Source organism: Natrix helvetica (genome assembly GCF_964273705.1).
Source record: "Natrix helvetica genome assembly, chromosome: 4".
NCBI classification, from domain to species: Eukaryota; Metazoa; Chordata; class Lepidosauria; order Squamata; family Natricidae; genus Natrix; species Natrix helvetica.
The window spans coordinates 65,810,425-65,838,406 of NC_138550.1; the positions used below are offsets into that span (position 1 = coordinate 65,810,425).

At 37.3% G+C, this 27,982-nt stretch overlaps 1 protein-coding gene across 2 annotated transcripts in view; it reads right to left on the reverse strand.

Moving 5' to 3' along the window:
* Window positions 1–13,031: 13,031 nt before the first annotated feature.
* The window catches only part of IL1RAPL1 (interleukin 1 receptor accessory protein like 1), a 1,014,047-nt gene continuing 999,096 nt past the window's right edge, over window positions 13,032–27,982 (reverse strand). For both annotated transcript variants that reach the window (XM_081950467.1, XM_081950466.1), the window contains exons 10-11: window positions 16,402–16,572; window positions 13,032–14,545 (exon numbers count right to left, since the gene is read on the reverse strand). In XM_081950467.1, the coding sequence (XP_081806593.1) occupies window positions 13,827–14,545; window positions 16,402–16,572 (890 nt within the window). In that variant the 3' untranslated portion in view covers window positions 13,032–13,826. The remainder of the gene's footprint in view (window positions 14,546–16,401; window positions 16,573–27,982) is intronic.

Genomic DNA, 27,982 nt, shown 5'->3' on the forward strand with positions numbered 1-27,982 from the left:
CACACACAGAGAAATATATGTTTAGAACTATTATTTTGAGTGTCAAAAAAATAACATTAATTTCTTAAAATGCTGAACTATTTAAACTTGAATGACCAGCTTTGAGGCTGCATTTTTGAAAGCCTATTTAACTTAATTCCAGCCTAGACTGTCAATTAGTATTCAAACTTCATTATGTATTAAATTATGCCTGTTTCAGTTAACTAAGAATGAGACAATGTAAAATACAAGTGAAATTAGCCTTTTTAAATACATAAGATGAAACTTATGAACATATAAACTTTACCTCCTGAAAGGGAGATAGTCTTGATTAATTTAGAGACCATTCAAAGTTAGCATTGAACAAGTAGTACTTACAACCAGTCCATCCCAGCATATCATGGTTATGTGATCACAATATGGGCCCTTGGCAACCAGCTTGCATTTATCACCATTTATGAAGTTCCATGCTGGCTTCCCCCAAACTAAGTCAATGGAGAAGCCAGCAGGGAAGGATGTAAGCTGCTCTGGTAAGTGTTCTTGAGTAGCAGCAGCCACCTCAGCTTCACCGGACTTGTGCTAGGCTTCATCAGTCACCCACACACTCCTCCCCATCCTGCCACTTACCTGCTTGTTAGTCTGTCTGTGAGCCACCTTGGACTTGTAACTTTGTGCCAGCTTCCCCACTGTTGGAAGCTGGTAGGAAATTGTGAGTAGAGTTTTACTTAATGATTTATTATCCTCACCTAATGCTGCAACTGCCATTGATAACTGATGCATTCACATTATACTTTACAACCGCATTGTTTAGCAATGGAAATTCTGATTGCCATCATTAAACAAGGATTACCTGCATATGTAGGACAGATCTGGCAGTAAACTAAGTAAACATTCTTTCGTTTTTTTAAAAACAACAACAAATGATTTGATTTTACTGTATGTCATTTTTAGATTCTTGGAGAATGTTGAACTTTTTCCAGTTCATAATTATTGCTTTCATAATTCATTATCCCTAAGATGTGAATGTGTTAGTTTGTATAGCTGCATGTGCATACAAATGCACATACCCCAAATCTTTAGGATCTCAGTGCAGGTGAGAAATGTAAGGTTGAGAGGGGTGGAGCTTGCTGGAATGGACGATGGGTGCTGAATTTCTGCCTCCTCCAAACCATCGCAGAGAATGGCTTAAAAAAATATAACACCCATCTAAAGATTATGAAATTTGAGAGATTATGAAACATGAGTTATTTCCCTTTCTTTTCTCATGAAGTTTGGACTGCATTTGATTTGGAATTGGACATTTTTTCAGAGGATCTTTAGCTTCCACATTTGCTTAAGAGACTTAAGAGGCCTTTGAAGGCGGACAGGAGAGGAAGGGCCCTTTGATTGAAGTCTGAGAAAGAATTTGGAAAGAGTTTAACAGAGTACAGCTGAGAAGATAATAGATGATTTATGAGTATAAAGTGTGAAGGCCCGTTACTCCCTTCTTCCAGTCAAAGTGTCAAGGCCTGAAGAAATAAAATATTTTTAAGACACACTGGATAAGGTGTGTATAATAAAGTTAGCTGCTGCCACTGGATTTATTTAATTTTATTAAGTTGCATTTTCAGAGATAAGCTGATAAGGACGAGACGATGAAGGAGGAAGTGATGTTTATGGATTACAGATTGTAAAAGGTCAAGAGCTCTTTTTGGATGGTCGGATGTCAAAATGTAGCAAAAGTGTTTCGTAAATTCCCGAAGCAGGCCTCAGACCTTCAGAGTTGTGCCTGATTCATGAAGAAAAAGATTTAGAAATGGAAGCAAGGAAAAAAATCGCCTGAGAAATCACTGACTCAATCAGACAAATTTGATATTCTCTTATAAGAATTAAGAGAAATGAAGAAAAATATGAAGGAGGACTTCCGGTTCCGGCTGTGGATCGCGACGGGCGTGCTTCGCTTGCCCCACGCGCTCTTGGTGGGCTCCCCCTTAATCGGGGGGGCACAGGGAGCCTCGTAGGGGCCCCTGCCGAGGGGGTGGCTAGCGGTGAGTTCCTTGCGGTGGCGGTGGCCACGGGGGGGCTCCCTGCATTGCCCTAGGCACCAGGAGGCAAAAGAGGAGGCGCGAGTTCGCGCTTTCGCGTCGAGGCAGCTGGACGAATTCGACGATTTGAAGGCTGCAGCTGCAATGTGGTGAGGTGGAAATCCCCCCCGTTCCCTTTTCAGACTGAAAAAAAAGGATTGCCAGCTTTTAAAACGTTCAATCTGCTCTTGGGAATTGTGACTAGAGGGAGGGGGATTCCCCCCCAGAAAAGCGGCTTTAAATTGCTCCCTACCCCCGGAGGAGGTGTGGAGAGAACTGTGGAATGAAATCACACTCATAGCAAACTGCAGATGAATACTTTGCTGCAATTGTGAAAATGAGGTGATGATTTGACTTTTGTGAAAACTTTAAAAACTTTTGGTTTGTTGCCTTCTGATCCCGGTGCTGGCAAGGCAAGATGGCACACTTCCGTTGTCTTCTTGTGCTTTGAAATTTGACTCCACCCACAGAAACTGCTGGCATTTTGTCTTTGTCTCCGTGACACTTAGAGATATTTCTTGATATACAATACCCTGGACTTGGAACAATGGATTTTATTATTTGGATTTGAACTATAGAAAAGGTCTCTATTTGCCTGGATTGCCTGCCTCGCGATCTCTCTTGGCTACCCACCTTTACAGCTCCCTTTTTATTGTATTGACAGACATCTCTGAGCTTTCTTTATTAAAATGGCACTGAAAAGACCACCACCTGGGAAACCAGGCTATGCGGGTTCTGCCCCTACATCTTCAACATCCAGTCCCAGCGGGCAACAGACACTAACATCTCTGTTACAACCCAAGCCCCCGGAGGAGGATCTAACCCAACAGATGCTACAAAAGATCTTAAAGGGGCAGGAGGAATTGAAGAACCAACTAAAAGAAATGAACGAACAGCTCAGAGAAAATCAAAACCGAATGGCTCAAAATGCGCAAAGACTGGAAGTTTTGGAGGAGGGGACGGCCGAGATGAGGGGGGAGGTGAGGGGAGTCCAGAGAAGAAATCAAGAACTTGAGAACCATCAGATAAAAATGGAGTTTGAAAGAATGTCTTTTTTCCTTAGATTTCAAAATGTAATTGAGGATGATGATGAAGATTTGAAGGAAATTATGACAAAGTTATTGGCTGAATATATTAAAAAAGACAGACAACAGCTGGGATGGGATATTGATCTGGTCTATAGAGTCAATTCCGCCTACGCTAGAACACACAATGTTCCTAGGGAGGTTCACATTAAATTTCTTAGAAAGACTACAAGAGATGAGATTCTGAGTGCACAAAGGGGGCAAGTGTTAAAATACAAGGATAGAGAGATAGCCATCCTGAAACAAATCCCAAAGAAAGTTAGAGATAAAAGAAAAAAATATTCATCGTTAGCGAAGAAATTATACCAGAAAGGGATTTGGTTCAGATGGCTTCTCCCAGAAGGTATGTTGATATTCTGGGAGGACACTAGAGTTAGAATTAACACAACCATGGAGGCAGAGGTCTTCATGGAAAAAAACAAAGTGCTCCTAGATAAAACTGATGACACCACATGGGATACACAAGACACGGGAGGTGCCGGAGTCTTGCTGGAGGGGGGAGAAGAGGCAACACCGAGAAAACTTAGATCACAAAAGTGAATTAGAAAAATAATGCAATTGCTAATACAAAGAATTTTTTCTATTTGATATAAAGTAGATTGAAATTATTTGAAGATGTAAGGTAAAAATATGCTGTCAAAATATTGCTAAGTAGTGAATACTTAATGTATTAATAAGTGAAAGTTATGAGAATTGGGGGGAGTGCCATTTCCTGCATAATGTAGCTGTCAAAATTTGTAACTTCATCCACTATCCCCTTTCCTGAAATTTTCTGTAAAGCCAAAAAATTTTACAAAAAAAGAAAAGAAAAATATGAAGGAGGATCTGAAGCAAATAAATGATAAAATAGACAATATGGATATAAGAATAACAGATTTGATGAAACGAAGTCATGACACAAAATATTATAGAAGTGAAGATTCAGATTGGAGAACATAATAGGGCAGTGATGGCTAACCTTTTTGTCCTCGCATGCTGAAAGCATGTGGGCATTCCATGACAGCACATACATGTGTGCCCCCACCCATAATACAATGCATGCATGACATCTTGCACCTGCCTCCCTGCGCATGTGTGCAAGACTCCCCCACCCCATTTTGGCCCTAGCAGGCCTCCCTGAAGCCTCCTGAGACCACAAATGGAGCGCAGGGGGGAGCACCACACACCCCATGTGCGTGCGTATGTGTGGTGGAACTCAGGGGCAATGACTTGCATGCCCACAGAGAGGCCTTCTACGTTCCACCTGTGGCACGAGTGCCATATGTTTGCCATCACAGTGATAGGGTGTTAAAAAGCCAGATGATTATGATGCATCAGGTGAAAAAGGATTTGATCAAGATACAGGACCATCAGCGCCGCTCAAATCTACAGATACATGGATATTCAGACAAAATGAAGAAAATGAAGCAAAGTTGATCCAAGGAGCATTGGACTGGGCTACCTCAATCCTCCCAGATGTCCTCTTTACAAGATACAATATTGATGCATTACATAGAGGCAGCCCAAAAAGGTCAGGAAGAAAATATCCGAAAGACATTGTGATAAGATTTTAGCCTTATGCAAAAAAAGAACAATTGATGCGTAAATTATGAAATATAGCAACGATAGCCTTTGGAGGTCATCAGATACAGGTTTTTCCAGACTTAAGTAGCAAGACTTTACAATGAAGGAGAGAAATGTGTCAAGTTTGTCAACTTTTGAAAAAATTTTTATAATATTCATTATAGCCGGGGCTATCCAGTTTTTTTGAGATTCCCATATGGTGGAAACAAAGGAGGAGGTGGTGGAGAAAATGAATGAGATGTTGAAATTCTCAAGAAAGGAGGTAGAGAAGAAGAAAGAAGATCTATGGCAGAAAGGGAGGCTCGTTGAAGCAACAGGAGTTACAAGTTCACTGTAGAGATAGCATATAAATATTTGTAATAGTTATATCAAGGGATATGGGTTATAACATATGTTTGGGTGTAGAAATAGGATAAAGATGGTTAAGGGAGGTGGAGTGGGTGACCAAAGTCCATGTATGGATGGCTCCTCTTCTCTCCCATGGAGGCCCTATGAGGCAGAGAGATCTCCTGAAGAAGAGAAGGGGGACATTATATATGTTTATGGGTGGGTAAGAGGTTATTTAAGTTTTGGAGTAATATGTACTGTATACTGTGTAGTTTTAGTTTTGTAAGATTTATGTTAGAGCACAAATGGAAACCAAAGGGAATATGTAATATGAGGAATAAATGGGGAAATCGTTGAGGGTAGCTACATGGAATGTACATGGCTGGAGGGGATATAAATGAGCAAGAATTGAAAAATCAATTAACAAAGACAAAATGGATATTGTATTCTTACAAGAGACACATAAAAAAAAAGTGAATGAACTTAAGTTATACTGGGCATTTGTTACATCAAAAGCAAGAGGGGTAGCAATCATTGTAGGTGAGAGATGGGAATTTATGATTAAAAACTATAAAAAGGGATGTTTTGGGAAGATTTCTTATAATTCAAGGTTTGATTTATGGACAAGAGTAAATTTGTATGCACCTAATATAAATCAAAGAGAGTTTTATAATAGGGTATATAAAGAAATAGAAGAAGTCAAAAAAGGTTATGTGATAATGGCAGGTGATTTTAATATGGTTATGAATAGCAGAATTGACAAATCCAATCCATCAAAAGCGGAAATAAAATATAATAATACAGATTTAAGAAAATTTATTAATAGAAATAGACTGAAAGATGTCTGTAGAGAACTACATGGTAATCAAAAGAGTTATACATATTTTTCTTGTAGACATAAAGATTTTACAAGAATAGACTATATATTTGTAACACCAAAAATATTATCTAAAATAATGAGAGCAGAGATAAAAATAATTAAAATATCTGAACATGCAATGGTAACTATGGATGTGGAAATAGATTGTGATTATAAACAGACAAGCAGATGAAGAATGGATTTGAGAAATTTTAAAAATAAAGAGCTTTTAGGAAAAATGGAAAGGGAATTAAAAGAAATATAGAATATAAATGAAGAGGGAAGTAGTAATACATGTGTATTATGGGATGCTTGGAAAGCAGTAGTGTGAGGTTTAGGGATAAAATATTCTTATAATATAAAAAAACAAAAAGAGTAATATATAAAGTGTTTGGAGGAGGAAATTAGGGAACTAGAGAGTAAATATATAGAAAATAGAGAGAATAGGATTATGTTAGAACTATCAGCTAAAAGAAAAGAGTTGCAAAATATTGAGATAGAACAGGTTCAAAGAAATCTAATATACTTAAATAGAGAATTTTATGAAAACAGTAATAAAAATTCTAGAATGCTGGCTAGAGCCACACAAATTAAAAAGGCAAAACGCCTGATTAGAGTAATAAAGAATGACAAGGGGGAAAGATGTAATATGATGAGAGAGAAATTGATATTTCAGAAGTTATTGGATAAATTATTGGATAGCTAATCAATTAAAGGTGGTCCCAGATATTATAGAAGTAACTGGATATTTAATATGAAGGGATATAGAATTGAAACAGTTAAGGGAAATAGGTGATCCTATAAAAATATATTGGTTTAAAAAGGATATTAAAAAATTGTTAGGAGGATATGAAATCCCTTTTTAAAAAACATGATGGAATGATGGAATAAATAGAGATACTGGCTAATGCCAGAATTTCTCCTTTAACACCGGTGGTGAAGATGGAGAAATTCCCTAAGATTGAATTGAAAAAATGGATTAATAAACTAAAAGAAAATCAGATATATAAATGGAAAGACTGGAAGAACAAGATAAATAATATAACACAACTAAAAAACATTTTAGCAGATATTAAATTAAATTGGTTGAATTTAATTCAATTAGAAAAATGGATAAAAGTGGAAGAAATATTCAAGGAGAAAGACAGATGACAAAATTTGAAATGAAAGAATGTGAGATGAATGAAGAATATATAGGGAAAGGAAGAATAGGGAAAATATATAGAATATTAACTGAATTAGAAGAGCAGGCAAAAGGTTTAAAATTCATTTGAGAATCTTTGGGAGAAATAAATAATAATGATTGGAAAAATATTTGGAATAGAAGAGTATACAAGAATATGTCAGAATTAAGGAAAATAGATATAAAGTAATATGGAGGTGGTACCTAACACCACGTAAATTAAATCAAATAGATGGCAAATATACAAATATGCAGGTACAAGAAAGAGGTTGGAACATATAAACATATGTGGTGAGATTGTGATTGTGCACAAAAATATGGGACATGGTGTTTAGAGAAATTAGAGTACTGTTGAATGTAAATCTAGACATGTCACCAAGGATTGCATTACTGTTACTGGTAGAAAAACGGGATATAAATGAAACAAAAATGGAATTGATTGTATATTTGATAATGGCAGCTAGATTAGTGATAGCTAAATATTGGGGATGAAATTGGGATATTCAAAGAAATGAATAGTATAATGAAATTTGGAGTATGACAACAAATGATAATTTAACAACAGAAATTAAACTTTAAAAGGGATGATTAAAGTAAATAATTATAATTAAATGTGAGGGGATTTTATAAAATCAGTATTGGTGAAGGCAAAGGAAATAAACCTACTGTTGTTTTGGAGCGGATAAGGGCACAATTGGAATATATTGTACATCTAAGAAATATAAGGGGGAGGGGAGAGAAAAAAAGGGTCACCAGGGGGGTGGGGATGCACTGTAAAATGTATTTTTTCCCTTTTTTAACTTTCTTTTTTTGTATTCAGGTGTATATGTACTTTTTGCATTATTTGTGTTTTACATTTAAATAAATAAAAAAAAGAAATGTAAGGTTGAGAGATTGCTTCATATCAATGCTCTATATATGTTATCCCCCAGTAGAAAAGTCAGAAGAAAATGATGCCAGAATAGCAATTTCATTGCTATTGTTGTATTCAGCCAGTTCTGACTGGTTCTGGTGAACCGATAGTGGAAATTTTGAGTAGTTTGGAAAACTGGAAAATACCACCTCTGGCTGGCTCCGCCCCTTCTATTTGCTGCCTCCCAAGTTGCAGCTGATCGGCTGGGTCTTCTTCTGTTGCCCTGCACAGGAGAATGGAGCTGGAAAGCAGGTTGGTGGGATGGGGAGGGAATGGGGATTTTACAGTATCCTTGCCCTGGAGTGGGATGGAAATGGCGATTTTACAGTATCTTTCCCCAAGGAGTGGGGAGGGAATGGGGATTTTGCTGTATTCTTCCCCTGCCATACCCACCAAGCAACCACACCCACCAAGCCACACCACGCCCACAGTAAAAAAAATTGAATCCTACCACTGAGCATGCTGCATAATAGACAAAGAAGGGATACAAAATAATCAATTATTTATCTGTTCCTTAATATGGCTTCGTGGCAATTTGGTTGGTAAACTCGACACCAGTACCATGCAATTTAGATCTCTGAAACAGTTTTTCAGAGTTTACAGTGTTACCTAGAATGCTGAATCTCCAGATCATGTTCATCTAAGTGGAATGACCATGGTTACATGATTGGTCAAAATTAGTTAAGTTAGTTAGCTTATGAAAGCCAGGCAGTTTCTTTTACATTCTGTTTTGCACATGGATAAAGCTACTTTATATAAAGAAAGGGTAATAAATGCAGACTTTGTCAGGCTTTATTCTTTTAGTGTTACTGAAGTATAAATATTTACTTTTTGTTTACTACACATTAATCAATACAATACAATACAATGAGTTGGCAGGGACCTTGGAGGTCCTCTAGTCCAACCCCCTGCCTAGGCAGGAAACCCTATACCATTTCAGACAAATGGCTATCCAACATCTTAAAGACTTCCAGTGTTGGGGCATTCGCAACTTCTGGAGGCAAGCTGTTCCACTGATTGATTGTTCTAACTGTCAGGAAATTTCTCCTCAGTTCTAAGTTGTTTCTCTCCTTGATTAGTTTCCACCCATTGCTTCTTGTTCTACACTCAGGTGCCTTGGAGAATAGTTTGACTCCCTCTTCTTTCTGGCAACCCCTGAGATATTGGAACACTGCTATCATGTCTCCCCTAGTCCTTCTTTTCATTAACTAGACATACCCTGTTCCTGCAACTGTTCTTCATATGTTTTGGTCTCCAGTCCCCTAATCATCTTTGTTGCTCTTCTCTGCACGCTTTCTAGAGTCTACATCTTTTCTACATCATGGCGACCAAAACTGAATCATAATAGTTCTTTCCAATTTGGCAGCAAATGTAACATATGGGATTTGGAAAGGGGTGGGTGGGTTAAGTGGTTACAACATGACAAATCATTTTACACATATGGAAATATTAGCTACAATTGTATAGCTTACAGATAGTATGATACTTTGGTAAAGTAAAGGGTCCATATTTTCTGTATGCTAACTGACTATTTAATCCTTCCTAGTCAACAGCTGAGAATTTCTGATAATATCAGTTGTATAAGCTAATTATATAATTTTTTGCTGTTGAATGGGTGGGTCTTGTACTTTCCCTTTTTCTTGGTCCCTTAAGTGGACCTCTGGCCATGACAGAGATTGAAGAGTTAACTTGTGGATTTGTATAAAAAATTCAGACAGAATACATATCCATGAATAGAAATACTTCACAAGGGTGGTAGATTCCAACACCTGACTAAAAAGGTGTGTCAGTTAAGTCCCTATTTATATTGACTTGAACAAAATCTGAAAGCATCAAGTATACTTGCATCCATTTCCAGAGAGCTATTTGAATGTGTAAGTGTTACTTTTCCAGTAAGCGGGTTATGCTCTTTGCATCTGTACCAAAGAACAAGTTACTGCTGAAACATAGGGCAAAGGAAGCCCAGTACTTCCACACACTGGGTCAGAGGTGGGTTGCTCCCGGTTCAGCCCAGATCAGCCGAACCAATAGTAGTAGCAGCAGGAGGCTCCGCCCAACCCCCGGATGCTTCTGCACATGCACAGAAGTGTCACGTGAGCGCGCCCAATTGGCACCCACCACTGCACTGGATATAAATAAATGTATCCAACCCTACTAAGCTTATGAAATCAATATCTAGACAGGAAGAATTCTATATTATTCCGTACTGTGGTTATTTCACAACTTGAAGTATCTTCATGAAGTGACTTGTCTAGACTTTATCTCATAAAATATTGTGCAAAGCACTGCTGAGATGAGGAATAAAAAGAATAGTGTGTACTAATAAAATTCTAGGACATTGTTTCCAGGATTATGTATTGTATCCAGATAGATGCTTCTATTTGTTACGTTTGTGGAAGTAACTTTCAGCAAAGATTTTCAGTAAAGACAAAATTGAGATAATCTTTCCGGAACCACACACTTCTAATGGCATTTCCAGTACTATTCAGGAATTGATATCATAATGTTTGGACTAGTTTTTCAATAGACTGCAACTGGGAGGAGGAATTTGTGAAAATTTGCAGTATATCCTAACTCTTAACATTAGAATTCTTAGTCAAGCTATAGTGCTGATGTTCATAGGAATGTTTTTCAAATAATCCCTTTAGTCATCCATTTACTACTTTCTTCATTTTGAATTTTTATGTTACAAAAATAAAAGATGACAGTGAAGGTTTGAAGGTCCTGAGAATTGTAGCTCAGTATTAACAAAATATTCAAGCATAGGTATGAGGTTATGCAGCCTTACAATTAGTAATGGCATTTGAAAGAGAAAACCATCCTTTTCCTACCAATTAAGTTTTCAATTTTATTTCAGCAATCTTGAAATGAAAGTTATACATGCTAACATTTGCAGACACTGAACTTTCTTTATGCATTCTATTTTTAAGGATGGCCCTGAAATTTGACTTTGCATGCAAATACTGCAAAATTAGAACATTTTCCTCCCTCCTCTTTCCCCAGTAAAGAAGAATGGAGCCCAAAAATTAGGGCATTTTTTCTTTTTATTTTGTGTTCTAACACAACTTTAGTCAAATATTAAGTATGCATTTTGAACATATGACAGATCCTTTACTGTTTCTCAAACAGAGCTGTTTATATAAAAGGAATGACTTGGGTGGAATGTTTCTCAAATGGGGTTTTTTTTCATTTGTTTTGTGTTTTTCCCCCAAACTAAATCTGTCATTTCTTTCTGAATAATATGACAAAGCATTATAAGAAAATCTTTAAGTAGCATGGATATCAAATAGTATCTATTAATCCCTGAATCATGCTATTCAAAGTGCTCCAATCTACATTAAAAATAGAGGATAAAAGTGTTCCTTGTGAGGAAAAAAAAAATCAAAGAATACCATCCGGTTAGACTCTACAGTGTGACTGTTGCCAGATTACTTGTGCCACATTACTTCACAAATCAAATATACGTTTAAACATTTTAAAGGAAAAGCTGTTGCATATTTTGTTAGCTATTTGGAGTTCTCAGATATCAAATCTTATCAAAATTGATTAATTCCACTAGTGCCTTGCAGGTGTCTATAACCAGTAATAACTATTTTAAATTTTCAAAGAATGAACTTTTAAAGAATGTAAACTTTCAAATCCTACTTGAAAGCATTTTATGCTTATTGTGTTTATTTGGTGCATGTCCACATTTTTTCTTGTGTGTATGTGCGTGTTGAAGGAAAATAGCAAATTACTAGAAAAGGACTTGAGTGAACAGTCAGAAATGAATATTGCTAGTTAAATTATGTCAAAAAACAACATATACATCCTAATTCAGCTTTCAAGTGTTTTCTTGACTATCTACACCATAATACCAGTAATTTTCCATGTATCAATGGAACCCAAACATCTAGATTTTAGCTTAAAATTAATTGATATCTTATTTGACCCAAAATATAGGACTTTTTTTATGATTGCAGTCAAACTAAACACACAGCACATCCATTATATTGGCTATGTCTTATTAACTATGTAGAAAACTCTTTCCTTTTCTTTCCAATGAAGAAAAAGATCTGCAGTTTCATATGATTGTTGCTGTTAAATTGTTGCATTTTAATGCAACATTAAAAAATGCTATATTCTCCTCTAGCATATTAATTAATATAAGTAATCTACTACATCAGTTTATGTTGTAAGAAGTATGCTATATTAGTCTAGTGCTATAGTAATCATATAATCTACTGTTGGCTGCCTTCTTATATGAAAGGTGGCTATTACGTTGTTTGGTGGAAATATGAATAGTAGTGGTCATTCTGTTAATAGTAGGTGAATGAAGAGTTAAATCTGTTAATATTTATGACAAATTCTTATTGAATCCAAATGGGCAAAGTTCAGTCCTTAAATTTATGCATAACATAATTGCAAAGCCAAAATACATGTTCTTTCTTTAACTCTTTAAAGATGAAATAATACATTTAAAATAAAACTAGTTTATTTTATTCAATTACATTATTTCCAACATTTCTCCTTCCGATTTAAATATTAATATTTTATAAAATATTGATATTTGTTGGAATTTACTTTTTGCAACCTCCTGAGATCTCCTTTAAACAACCTTGGAATTTAAAAAAATGTAGTGTTATTACAAGCTTAAGAAAAGATAATAGTGAATAATAAAGAATGCTAAACTCTGGATGTATCAGTAAAAAGAAAAGGTGATGATCAAACTTGAATATACATATGTTTCAAACTTGGTTGAAAAAAGTATGTTCCATATTTCTTAAAAGACAGCATTATATGTAATACAACATGACAAACCATTTTAGATATTGTCCTTCTATTATAGTTTGGTTTGGAAGCCATCATTGGAAATCTCTGCAGGATTTAATGCGCTTCACAATGTCTACTTCTTACTTCCTTGGCAGATGTCAATAATCTCATTTGAAGAATGTAAATAAGAAAAGAAACCATTGATTTCAAGCAAACAAACAAACAAATCCAATAATTTCCCAGAAAGTGAATGAATTAGAGTTGGCATGTTATTTCTATATAAAATGAATACAAACAACTCATAAAATCAAACAGAAAAATCTATTATTCTTCCTATAAATTCCATAATGGTTATAGTGGCTATTGTGAAGCAGGTAATACAGACTGGGTTTTTCATTGTTGTTGTTCACAACTATTTACTATGTGAAATATTAAACAATTAGACCATCTTTAATTTCATTCAGTGTGCTGCTTTAAAAAGGTGATGGGAAAAGGGCAGAGTGTAGCAGTGTGATAAAACATGAAGAAAAGATTATGAAACATTTGTGGGGACTCCAAGAGCAAGTGATTTCACACTTACCTCAATAGGCACCCGTGTGTGCATGTGCATGCGTGACATGTGCACGCATGCACGCGCACACAAACAGACAATGGGGAATTGCTGCAAGCATGACCCTGGATATTGGCCTAGGCAGATCAAAAAATCAATACTGCTTCTAGATTAAAAACAGTTTTATCTAAGCATTCTCCCCCCAAAATGTTTAAAATGCACACACACACAAATTATACTAATGAAGAAAAAAAACCTCAACCCTATCTATACAGCAGTCTCTTCTCTTCTCTCTTTTTAAAAAAATGTAAATATACAAATCTTAATGACATATAAAACAAAGTCAACATGTGGATGGTAAGGGCATGGGTAAAACAGGGAGACTGATGCGGCAAAGACATTTCCAAAACTATATGTACAAGACCCTGTTTTTCCTCATAATTCATAGATTGTAATGCATGTTTAACAGCAGCAGTCAAGGATGTAGTTCCAGGCAACAGACTCCAGACCTTGCTTCTGATCAAGGGAGCTGACTTCCCCCTTGCACTGATGTCACCAAATGACACTGGAGATACTAGTTTCCCGTGGTAAGAGGGGCAGGATTGCACTGTTTGTATGAGCCTCATCAGGATTCTGCTCTCGGTTAGTTTTTGTCTGTGGTCTCTGTCCATTAATAAGTGTCATTGGGATATTGCAATAAGTATGCTGGTTACCTATTGAGGTAAGAGGCAGAGTGCCAGTAGGAGGTACATCATATTCATAGCTTCGATAATAGTGTTTCTGACGCATCTGTGAATGATATGTGTTATGAAAAGTGGAACGCAAATCAGGGTGGGCAGTGGCAAGAGCAGTAGAGGTAGCAGCAGCCATTGAAATTGCTGAGACTGTCTGCAATTCCCCAAAAGGCCCCTGCTCACTAACATCTAAAACCTGCTCATGGATAATAGGTTCCATCCTCTTAAAAGGCATTTCATACTGTAAATGTTTCCAGAATTTGGAATTCAACTTGTTGCATTTTGGTCCATGCCATTTAATTACAGTTAGAAGCTTGATGGTATGTTTCAGTGCCTCAACTTCCTGGTAGTTCATAATTCCTCGCAGTTCACTGCATTCAATGAGGATCACTTTAATTTCTCCTGTAATGAGCATGTTCCTAAGTCTGGTTTCCAATTCAAAGATGCTCCAGCCTCTTCTGACCACATAATTTGGAGTCATGACAATTATCAGTCGTTTGCTTTGGTCTACACATCTTGCCACGTCTTCTATGTAGGCTGATAAGCAAAAGAGCAACTCAAGATCAGAAAAAAAAACCATACCTGAACTGTGATCTGTAAGCAGATCTTAAATAAGTAAATATAAGTCTTAAACTGCATTCAATGTAAATTTGGAAAGAAATATTCACATGTAAATTTCTGTTCAGAGGTATTGTTCCTAGGTGAGAACACATTCAGAATAGGAAGAAAATAGGAAGAGAAATAGCTCCCTCCAGAGCTCTGTATAAAAACTGCTAGCATAGTTGTCTTTCCCCCTTTCCAGGAAAATCAATCTCTCCTCTCTCTCTCTCTCTCTCTCTCTCTCTCTCTCTCTCTCTCTCTCTCTCTCTCTCTCTCTCTCTCTCTCTTTCTTTCTTTCTTTCTCCCATTCCTTGAATGAAGAATATAAGGAAATATTTCCTTTTTATTTCCTTGAAGGGGGAAATCAGACTTCAGGTAAATTTAATTTTAAAAAACCACAAGGAAAGAGTCACTGTTTCTACAATACATATTTGTTTTTATAGAATATGTCCTATATAGATTTTTTATTGCATGCAAATGGACATATTTTTCCACTTTTGGAACATATCTCAGCTTAATGCAATCTAATGTTATCATTTCATCATTCCACTGGTATGGCACATTATATCTGTGCAAACTGCAAAGGCAAAAAGGACATATTTATTTAACTGGAACTGTTGAAGCCTGTCTGATATACACTTTCAGTGGCTGGTGTCTATGAGACAATAAATGTTATCAAGGAAAGGTGAATTTGGTCTAAGTTGTCAATGAAAAAAGATGATTATAAAAAGATTGTCTAATAGCTTTATATTTGAATAAAACAACTGATTAAAAATTGTGATGCTACAGTATATTGCTATTAATCCAAAGACATTTTCTCTTGTGTGCTATACTTCTTGGTATTCTCCATCATTTCATTTAATTTCATGGTGGTGCATTTCATTTATGAACTACAGTGGCACAGTGGTTAGAAGGCAGTACTGCAGGCTACTTCCGCTGATCACCGGCTGCCAGCAGTTTGGCAGTTCGGGTTTCAATGGCTCATGGTTGACTCAGTCTTTCATCCTTCCGAAGTCAATAAAATGAGGACCCAGATTGTTGGGGGCAATATGCTGACTCTGTAAACCACTTAGAGAGGGCTGTAAAGCACTGCGAAGCGGTTTATAAGTCTAAGTGCAATGCTATGCTATTTCAGACTTCAAAGAGGTTTATTTCCACTTAATAAAGAATACAAATTATGGTAGGTTAAAGGATACAAATCTATTTATGGACTGACCTTTCAGATAGTTTTTCATCTCCAGGGGATGTTTGTGGTAGTGAAAGGATAGGAAACCATTCAAACACTGTCTTGCACAATCTCAATATATTATATAACTATATTAATCTAGTTCTAGACTATATCTAGAATATACAGTCAGTTCTAGGAAATTGACAACTTAGTCTGATTTCTTTCTCCTGTTAGTTTTACTGCTGTTAAAAATATTTGGAATATTTTATTCTTGTAGGTTCAAGAAGATATAAGACAACATTTTATATAGACACTTTTAGTTAGACTAGATACTTTTTAATTATGGTAGGCTATGATATGCAATGAATTTTTCAAAGAACATTTAATCCTGTTACTATATATCTTATCTTAATAAAAGCTAGCATATTATACATATAGTGTTTATTATTTTTTGTATTAGTACCATTGTAATTATTAATATGCTTTGATTACTTATCTTAATGGAATGTATAATAAACAGCATTAGTATAGTATCGCATTAAAATGTACCTAAACAGCACATTGTGAATATGCTATGCAAAATGAGCGTATGTGTATATGTGTGTGTGTGCGCTTAGAAACTTACTTCCAGTTGGAATTAAATCTCTGTCAGGAATGAATAGTTTGTACCCATAATGCTTTTCAAGCATATCTGGTAAGATCTCAACAGCAAATCGTTCTTCTTCCCCAGTTTCCTGATTCCATTGGTCAGGATCCACTTTGGTATATGACAAATAGGCATCATAATCTTTGTTATCTGTAAATATAAAGAGACAGAGAAGAGGGACTGGTGAAAAAGAAGACAGATTTTATTTCATGCTGGTTTTCCTCTTCCTATTTTATATCTCCATGTATATTATTATGAAATATTTCTTATCCATTCTTCATCTTCATCATATATTATTAAGTAGCTTGTGCTTCTCTATAGTATTTTCATGATTACAAAAGCCATTTTACTAGATTCTCATTGTCAGATCTCTAAAATCTTTGACTCTAGGATCCACAGGGGGAAATCCCAATACTTAGTTGCTTGGAAGCATCTACTCTCATCCCAAAATGAATGGGTTGCTAAACACCATGTTTGGGCCCTTACCTTACTGAATGATAGCCATTTGGGATAGTTCACTTTAATGTCTAATGGAAGATGGCCATGGGAATCTATGCTTATATGGTTCTCAGGGCAGCTGGTAAAGGAACCACCTTCACACTTGTGTATTGGCTAAAATCTGCATTCTGATAAATGGGAGGGGTCTCTACTGCTTTAATTCTACTTGCCTTGCCTAAGGGGATTCAGATGTTGCTTTGAACTTATTGTTTTCACTTCTGCTTAATAAAAGCTTCCTTTTGAAATACTTTATTTCAAGATTCTTCACTTTCTTAAGTTAGAAGGAGAGGCAATCCTTACAGAAAGCAACATCTGCGAAATGGTCAACCCGGAAAAGCAATCTTCGCTCTACCAAGGGGACCCTGCAAACCATGTCCGAGCAAAATTGTGAGCAGAGGGAAGATGAATGCTGGAGGGAGACATCAACCTTGCCCCAACCGAAGGCCTGCTCCCTGTACCCTGTCAGAGAGGATGAGGTGATCCTGGAGGACCCCAAAAAGCCCTGCTGGTCGATTGGCATAGGGAAGAAAGACAGCTGGGATGGGAGAACCAGAGGAGTCACTCTCACCCACAGTAACCGAAAACCAGGGTGGAAATTGGAGCTAGAAGCCCCCTCTGACCAGGAAGAATGAAGCATCGCTGAGAGAGGATCATCTGAAGGGTGATGACCTCTACAATGCCTGCATGGTCCAAGGTGCACCAAATCACCTACATGTGTGGTATCTCACCACCAAAGATGGATCAATAGCAGGAGGCAGCTTCTTTTGCCACTGAGCCTCTACAGATAGGCCAAAGCAGAACATGTAAAACTAGTCTGTGCTGTTCTAAACAAACTCCGCTCTGCCAAACTTTGTGCTAAACGCTCTAAATGTGAATTCCACCAAGGAAAAAAAAGGATTATTTAGAGTACCGCATTTCACACCAAGGGATAGAAATGGGCCCTCTAAAAGTGCATGCAGTACTTGATTAGGAACCATCCTTTGTAAACAGTTACAAAGCTTCCTGGGATTCACCAACTTTTACTGCCAGTTTATCCCCACTTTTGCTCAGATTGCCCTCCCCATCACCAAGCTTTTAAAAACAAAGGGGGAGGGTAACCCAAAACCAAATCAGTCTTTAAACTGGACAATGGAATGCCAAGCTGCATTTGAAAAACTTAAACAGCTGTTTTCAGCAGAACCAACTCTAAAGCACCCAGACACAGAAAAACTTGTACTAATCATACAAGCAAATGCCAGTGATGTGGCAATAGGGGCAGTCCTGCTTCAGAAAAATGAGAAAAACCAATTACAACCATGCACTTACACATCCAAAAAGTTGAATGAGACTGAGCAGAGGTGCACCATTTGGGAGAAAGAAGCTTTTGCAGTTCGGTGGGAGCTTTTAACTTGGAGGCATTTCCGAGAGGGGAGTAAGATCCCTTTTGAAGTCTGGACTGATCATAAAAATTTAGAAGCCATAAAGACCTCAAGGAAACTCTCCCCAAAACAAGTACGATGGGCTCAGTACTTTAAATGGTTTGAGTTTACCTCAGATATCTCGCCGGGAAGAAAAGCTTTCTGGGAGATGCACTATCCAGAGAACCGCAATACAATAGTATGAAGCCAGACATAATCAAACCCATGATACAAAACAATCAACTAGCTGCTAAAGTAATCACCAGATCCCAGGCAAAACAAGAAACAATGAATGGACAATGACACCACCCAAACTTTCAACAAGCTTTGGCCACCAATGGATAGTTTTTGAGCCACAAATCCAGCTGCCTGATGAAAGATAATTTAGCTTGGGTGGGAGGAAAATTGTATGTTCCAGCTAGCTAAAGACTACACTTAATGGAAAGGTGCCACAACTCCAAATTAGCTGGACACTTTGGTTTTGTGAAAACTTTACACCTAATTAAAAGACAATTTTGGTGGCCAACACTAAAAAAGGACATACAGAGCTATGTAGCCAGGCGTCCTATTTGTGCAGCTAAAAGACGCCAAGGGAAAATCCCAGGACTGTTACAGAAGGTAGTTGAATTTTCAGCACCCTGGAAGGAGATTGCTATGGACTTTATTGTCGAACTACCAGAAAGTGCAGGGAATACTGTCATTTGGGTTGTAACAGATCTGTTTTCAAAACAGGCAGATTTTATACCTTGTCAAAAGTCTAGCCAAGTTATTCCTGATACACATTTATCGCCTTCATGGAGCCCTGCAGAGAATCATCTCCAACATAGGGGTCCAATTGATCTCCAAATTTTGGAGGGCATTTTTAAACTTACTTGGCTAAGGAGTTGAGCTCTTCACACCATGTCCAGAGTAACGGTCAATGTGAGAGAACTCTCAGTACCAGAACAGTATTTAAGATGTTTTATTAATTTTCAACAGGATAACTGGATTGAACTTTTACCTTTTGCAGAAGTAGCATTCAATAACTCTGTGCACTCAAGTACTGGTTCTACCCCTTTTAGAATAGCAACAGGTCAGGATTTCAGCCCCATGCCTGAACTACCCACAGAAGAACCCACTATCCCCTCACTTAAAGAATGGATAGACACGCTACGAAACACATGGCCAGTAGTTAGATTAGCTTTGAAAGAAGCTAGAGATGCTTTTAAAATTCAAGATGACAAGGAAAGAATAGAACCCAAACCTTTCCATGTTGGTGATAGAGTATACTTATCTACAAAATTCCTGAAATTATTACAGCCATCAAAGAAATTAGGGCTAAATTTCATTGGACCTTTCCCTATCATTAGGATCATCAATCCAGTAACAGTAGAACTACTCCTTCCATTCAGGCAAATCCACCCAGTATTTCACATTAGTTCACTCAAATGAGAGATAATCTCATCACTCAGACCACCTGCACCTACACCATCTATTCCCATCATGACAGAAGGTGAGCAAAACTTTGAAATCAAGGATTCAAAGGGGGAAAACCCAATACTTAATTGCTTGGAAGCATCTACCCTCATTCCAAAATGAATGGGTTACTAAACACCATGTTAGGGCCCCTATCTTACTGAAAAAAATGCACTCCCAATACCCTAACAGACGTTGTTAAAATATTATGATGGAATTTTTGTTTCTATGTTTTCACAGGTGGATTGCTCCTTTTTCTAAGGAAGGCAGCATGTCAGATCCCTAAATGATACTGCCATTCCAATGGGAGAAGTGGGGGGATTGGATTTGATTTATTAGCAGTGCATGTGACTACTGATATTTTACAACTTGTTTCCTGGCATCGAGGCACCTTGAGATATCCTCACCTTTTGGGGAATGTTTATGATGGCCATTTGGGATGGTTCACTTTAATGTCTAATGGAAGATAGTCATGGGAATGTATGCTTATCCGGTTCTCAAGGCAGCTGGGAAAGGAACCACCTTCACACTTGTGTATTGGCTAAAATGAATCTGAATATCTTCTAAATCATTTAAAGTAAAACATGTAAATAGTATTAAACTTCATTTTGCTTCCAGAGCCAAATCAATTTTTTTTAAAGTTTCCTTTAAAATCTATTCATGGTCAATTTTTGATAGGCCATACATGCTGTATGTACACTGATGTGGCAAGCTTTTTCTAAATTTAGTTGCAACGTTTTCATAATAATAATAATAATAATAATAATAATAATAATAATAATAATAATAATAATAATAATAATATATTTATTTCTTAGCCGCACCCTCTCCCGAAGGACTCGGGGCGGCGTACAACGAAACATTCGAAATAAATATGTAAACAAAACAAACATATAACAAAGGTACACTAAAACATACATACATACATAAGGAGGAGATCGATTGATAAAAACAATTAAAATACTGTATTTAAAACCCCTAGAAATTAAATGTAATTAAAATACCCAGTTAAAAACCCGTCAGGAGCGATATGGTTAAATCAAAGTTGAGCCAGGCCAGCTGCTTGGAATAGGTGGGTCTTAAGCTTAATACGGAAGGAGCGGAGGTCAGAGGTATTCCTAATATCCGGGGGGAGGTCATTCCACAGGGCTGGGCCCGCCACAGAGAAGGCTCTACTCCTAGGCGCCGCCCCTCGACACTGTCTGGTGGACGGCACCTGGAGGAGGCCCTCTCTGTGCGAGCGGATTGGTCGCAGGGATGTATGGAGCAGAATACGATCCCGCAAGTAACTAGGTCCTAAGCCATGGAGCGCTTTAAAGATAGTTATCAAAACCTTTCATAGTATTTTATACCTTTTCCTATTTTCTTGCAATAGCAAAACTAAGAAGTAAAGACCACTGAAACATAAGCAATAACTGTGGACTTCTCTCTTCTATTTTGATGAGAGCTTCCACTTCAAGTTTCTATATCAATGATTCTTCAGATGGAAATGAGATTAACTTCATGGTAACACTTTGGCTTTAGGCTTAGATTATGCCATTTGAAAAATATGCTTTTTATTATATTAATGTAGTTTAGTGATGAATACAGAACTCTTTCTATTTCTACCCTAGGAAGAAAAATAACACCTACTCCTCTGATCAGCTGGCACATAGATTAAAAATAAAACCAAAATTTTGAAATATCAGCCATCCTATAATTACTACTAGTCAAATTATACCAGTTGTCTATAAAATAACTCTGACTATTTTTTATTGGAATGGGAAGTACCACTACAGTGCTTAATATTAACCAAACTCAGCTCTCATCATCAGTCCCAGCAAATTTGTCTTATAATTATTCTTATGGTAACATCTGTATGAAGTAGAAGTGTATATATATATATATATATATATATATATATATATATATATATATATATATATATATATATATATATATATATATATATATATATATATATATATATATATATATATATATATATATATGTTGTATTTGTGCTGATAAAATAAAGGGAGACTAGTATAGATCCATTTCGAGCTATTTAGCTCTCATCAGCTAGCCATACCCTTACAGGGATTCGAACCTGGGCTGTATTATACACTAGGCAAGAGTTTTAGCCACTATGCCACAGGCTTCTCCTCCTTTATCAGCTGAGCCAGGGAAATAAGTATCTGTTTGTGTTACAACCCCTGGTATGACCTAATATGGGAGGGAGCTCACTCCTCTCTCCTTCTGTCCTTTCGGCTCATCACAGAAAACCATCCAGGCAGAAACCCATATTTTTATTTTTAATGTTGCCTTTTTATATTTGTGTTGTATTTGTGCTGATAAAATAAAGGGAGACTAGTATAGATCCATTTCGAGCTATTTAGCTCTCATCAGCTAGCCATACCCTTACAGGGATTCGAACCTGGGCTGTATTATACACTAGGCAAGAGTTTTAGCCACTATGCCACAGGCTTCTCCTCCTTTATCAGCTGAGCCAGGGAAATAAGTATCTGTTTGTGTTACAACCCCTGGTATGACCTAATATGGGAGGGAGCTCACTCCTCCCTCCTTCTGTCCTTTCGGCTCATCACAGAAAACCATCCAGGCAGAAATATATATATACACACACACACACACACACACTATACATACGTATGTACGTATCTACATACATACATACATACATACATACATACATACATACAGTGTTTCCCTGAAAATAAGACAGGGTCGTATTTTCTTTTGATCCCTGAAATAAGTACTTGGCCTTATTTTTGGGGAGAAGTTATTATTTTTGAGGTCAGGAGCCAGCAAGCCTGGTCACCTCATAGCTGCTGCTGTGTTGCCACTCTTTTTGCGACCACCATTAGCGTGACAGAAGGGGCATAGTGGCTAGGATTGCAGGAGTGGCTGTTAGGTAAGGGCATGTGGGGTACATGGGGCATGTTCCCCCCTTCCTTTCCCTCCTCTAGCCTCGTCTCCTCACCTCGTGTTGTTTGCATGGCAAGCAACCAGAGAAAATGGCGGATACCGGATGTGCGTGCACTTAAATATTTTCAGAGAGGACTTATTTTCTGGGGATGGCTTATTTTAGTGCATGCACTCAAAAGCCCGATTGGGCTTATTATCCGGGGAGGTCTTATTTTCAGGGAAACAGGAAACTTTTCTTAAAGTTTCAAAATCTGAGGGCTATAATAAATTCTGTGACAAACTTATTAAAATGTTTTTCCAAATCTTCCATTACATCACAATGTGCAAAATATTACTGATACATAAAATATATATTCCACAAATAGTATAACATACCATTTTCAAAATGATAACAAAATTGTGTTGCAACATACTTTTGCTAAATTTCATTTGTTAACTATGAGATTTGGCACTGATGGAGATATTAGATGAAATGTTACGGAATTAGCTTTAAACGTGAATGATCACTTATCAAATATTTGCTCAATTCCAATCAAATAATTTTTAAATGCTTGATAATTCTCTTTTCTACATGATATATTTATATTAGATTCTGCTAAGGCAATATTTATAAAATAAAATTCTAAACATTCTCTTAGGAGTCAACATTAGTCATGTAAAAAAGTCAAAACCCATCTAAAACAGCCTAAAGTATGAAGATTTGAAATATTCTCTCTGTTCTGTGAGATACTTATCTTACTCATGAGAATAAAACCCATGAGAATAAAAGAAACAGAATAAACAATAGTTAATGTCTAAGGAATCAAACATAGTGAAGTGATATTTTATAAAGCTTACCACTTTGCTACATGCCATTCTGTGGGTTGGATGCAGACTACAAACTAAACTGGTAATGGCAAATCGATCAGACACATATCATGTGACATGCCATGACATTTTTAGTGACACAACCATTTTGGTGATCCTTTGTAAGTTGTGCAAGATGGCCCTGGTCTTATGCAGCTTTTGAGGCTTCTGTGAGTACTTTCATACATTTTTTGGAAACTTCAGAGGCCCTGTGACAACATGGACCTAATGTGCAACTTCCAGAGTATCCAGAAATCTCTCCAGACCCTCTGGAAGTCGTGCAACAGGGCCTTGCTCTACCTCTGTCACTTTTCTGCTCATTTTGGAGGCTGTAAGACCATGCAAGTGCATTCTCTGAAGTTTCCAGACCTTGTGCAACCCAGAGCTGCCTTGGATAGGCATTTCAAAAAATATTTACAATTAAATAATCATTGATTTATTAACTAAAGAGAACAACTGGGAAAGTGATGGTGGAGCTGAGTGGAGGGCTGAGTGGAACAGACCAGACAGCAGAGCTCGGCTGACCAGAAAGCTGCAAGACAGGCCAAGAGAACTGACTAGATCAGGGACCAGACTGAAAAGACTGGAGCACTGAAGGACAGAAAGGAGCTGGCAGAGAAAATAATAAAAGGCTGGCGCAGCAAATGAAGAACGTGAAGACAACAAACTAAGCCTGAGGCAGGGAGGGAAGACCCCGGTAGAGAAAAAAAATAAATACAGGACAGAAAATAAAAGATAAATAAATAGGCAAATAATAAGGACAAGAGTGGAAAATTAGAAATCAAGGAAGAATAGGATTAATAAAGATCAATCAAATAAATAAGGCAAATCTTAAATAAAAAGATAGGGGGGAACTGGAGCTCAAAAACATTTTAAAAATATAGGGAAGAAAGGGATAAATAAAACAAACATAATAGCAAGCAAGTAAAATAAATAACAAGGTATAAATATAAGCACAAAAAGGCAGAGAAAAGGATAGAGAAAAAAGATGCAAAACTTTCTACCTTTAAAAGAACCAGCTAAAGAAACAAACTCATGGAACTGATGATTGATGCTATTGTGGTATGCAATATATGTTCCATGTATGTGCTTATGCCCCAAGAACACTCAAATTACACATGTATTAAATGTAAGCTATGTGAACTACTAGAGGAAAAAGTAAGTGATCTAGAGGCAGCACTAGCCAAACTCCAACCTACACAAGAAAGCTGTGCCCAAATTGAACCAAATAATGAACAAATAATTCCCAGAGGATTTGACTCTGCTGATAAACCCTTGGAGGAAGACAAATGGAAGCATGTCACACATAGAAGGAAACACAATAATCAAAGAAAGAAGCAGCACATATCTAACAAACCCCTGCTGCCCAATCTAACCCAATCAGAAGTAGCCCCATTAAAACTGAGCAACCAATTTCTCCCTCTAGTTGAAAATACTCAGACCTACAACCTCCCCCTCAAAGAAAACATGCTAAAAGTTAGAAAAGAGACATTATCCAACATACCTAAAAAACTCACCTGGGATAGAAGGAAAAGCACCCCAGACTGCACCCCCTAAAAAAGGAAGGCGAGTGTTAGTGATAAGAGTTTCTATTCTCAAAGAAAAAGAACAAGCCATCTGCAGACTGGACATACAATCTAGGTGTCAGGCCTGCAGCTGGTTCCTTTTAGGATCTTTGGCCTGCCACACACTCTCTCTTTCTTTACTATGCTGTTTTATTAGTGGGGAAATGGGAGGGGGAATAGTGTAGGAAGTTAAAAACCCATCCCTCTCCCAGAAAAATGAAATATCCTAGGAAATATTGAAAAGGCAGAATATTTCCCTGGATGTGAAAAGGAAGAAACATGTTTTAAAGAGAGAATAGCTCCCTGCAGCTTCCTGCCCTCACCCCCTTTGTCAATGGGCCATTAAGATGGCCAAGCTAGTCTCTTTACATAATAAAGAGTTATCCCCTTCAGCTCCAGGGGGATGGGATTAAGGCATGATAATATTGGCCCTTTACCCAACTCACCACATGGCACCTGAGAACTCAAACAAACCTGGATTCAAAACACAGCCTAGAGAGTTGCCCCTGCATGACCCCATGGGAGTCTGACAAACAATCAGAATACAAGTTCAAGATCAAAGGCCAGAGAGGGCATAAAACCAGGGACTCAGCATCTCAGTCCTTCCTTCTCTTCTTCTCCACCAACATTGAAGCATGTGATCACCTTTTCTGTTCAGGACTCAAGCCATGTGGTCCTGTCCTCCATTAAACCATCTTTCCAAGCAGCCTCCATGTCTCCAGTGACTTTTTGGAGCCGAACCCAGAAGGACATTTCTTTCAACAATAGTAAGATGTAGAATGTGTTGTTTTTTTAAAAAATCCTTTCTAGGTCATTCTTTGTCTCTGCACCTCTGCACCTGACAGGAAGTAGATGGGTGGAAATGCCAGTGTGGCAGAGGAAGATTGGACCATGTGATGGGCTTGTGGGTGTGGGGACAAGATCATGAACTTTCAACTGGCTGGAAACCCCGGGAAGCTTTCAGATGCGGGTTCCCACAGATGTACTAACATGTCTCTCTTAATAAATTGGAACTTTGAGGAAAGCTCTGCCTTGAACTCTGATTTAATTCTGGATGATATTTGGAACACTGACACTAGGGAGGTATGTTGTCTCCCTGGAACAAAAATCAAGGATGTGGCTGAAAACCTAACCAAAATAATTAGGCCCACAGATTACTACTCTTTCTACTACATGTCGGAACGAATTACACAAAAAAGGACTTGTAAATATAATATTGAGTGAATATGAGCAGCTGGGCAAGAAAATCAAGGACTTAGGTGCACAAGTAGTTTTTCATCTCTACTGCCAATGAAAGGACAACATCCGGTATGAGAACAAAGAATTCTAGAAGTTAACCACTGGCTAAATGGTTGGTGTCACCCAAAAACATTTGGATTCCTGGATCATGGTCTGTACTAATGGGCTTTTGGCAAGGGATGGCTGCACCTCACAAAGACTGGGAAGAATGTTTTCAGAAAATGACTGACTCAACTTATCACAAGGGCTTTAAACTAAAATTGAGGGGGGAGTGACCAATCTTTAGGATCTCCAAGACCTAATTCCAAGCAAAAGCCCCTAGAAAGCAAGTTAAATAATTAAGCAAGGAGGGATGGGAAAGAAGACAAACTCAAACACCAAATAGGAGACAAAGGAAGCATACCCAGAGTCAGACATAAAGATATCAAGTGCCTATAGACAAATGCACAAAGTCTGGGGGACAAACAGTGTGAACTTGAACTATTAATACATGAAGATAAATACAATATAGTTTGGAATAACAGAAATTTGGTGGGATATAACCCATGACTGGAGCATACTGATAGAAGGATACAAACTCTTCAATCAGACCCCATAAAAGAGGAGGCGGAGCTGCACCGTATGTAAAGGACCACTATATTGCTACAAAAATGCATGAAACCAAAGATGATAACCTCTTAGAATGCATATAGGTCATTAGAAAAGAAAAAAAGGATGACATGGTCGTAAGTGTATACTATAGGCATCCAGTCAAGCAGAAAAAATAGATGTCCTTTTTACTAACCAACTAGCAAATATATGTAGGAAATATACTACAATAGTTATGGGGCACTTCAATTACTTCGACATCAATTGGAAGACTAATTCTGCACCAAGTGAGATATCAAATAAGTTCCTAACCAACCTAGCTGACAACTTTGTTGTCCAAAAGGTAGAACAGGAAACTAGAGGGACAATCATACTGAACTTAATTTTTACAGAGAAGAAGTGATAGAGGGAGTTCAAATTGCAGGAACCTTGGGTAAGAGTGACCATGTTATACTAGAATTTACCATGATGCTAACACAAGCAATAGAACACAATGATACCAGAATCTTAAATTTTAAAAGAGCTGATTTTAATAAACTCAGAGAGAACTTGGGAAAGATTCCTTGGATGAAAATCTTAAAAGGCAAAACAACTCAGGAATCTTGAGAATCTCTGAAAAATATGATCATAAAAGCCCAGACCAGAACAATACCACTGAGAAAGAAAAACAAAAATCCAAGAAGAAACCAGCATGGCTGCACAAAGATCTCTCTGACAAATTGAAAAACAAAAAAAAGCAAGTACAAAAAATGAAAAGAGGGAGGCACAACTAAGGCCAAAATCTGCAAAGACAAAGTCAGGAAAGCAGAGGCTCAGAATGAACAAAGACTTGCAACCAAAGTTAAAAGATAATAAACAAAGTTTATTCCAACATATAAATAACAAGAAAAAAATCAAGGAAACAGTTGGTCTACTAAAGAGAGAAGATGGCAAATAAGTAACAGGCAAAAGAGAGAAAACAGAGCTGCTTAACTCATTCTTTGCATTGGTCTTCACACAAAAAGGAACTATAGCCCAGTGATGGCGAACCTATGGCACACGTGCCAC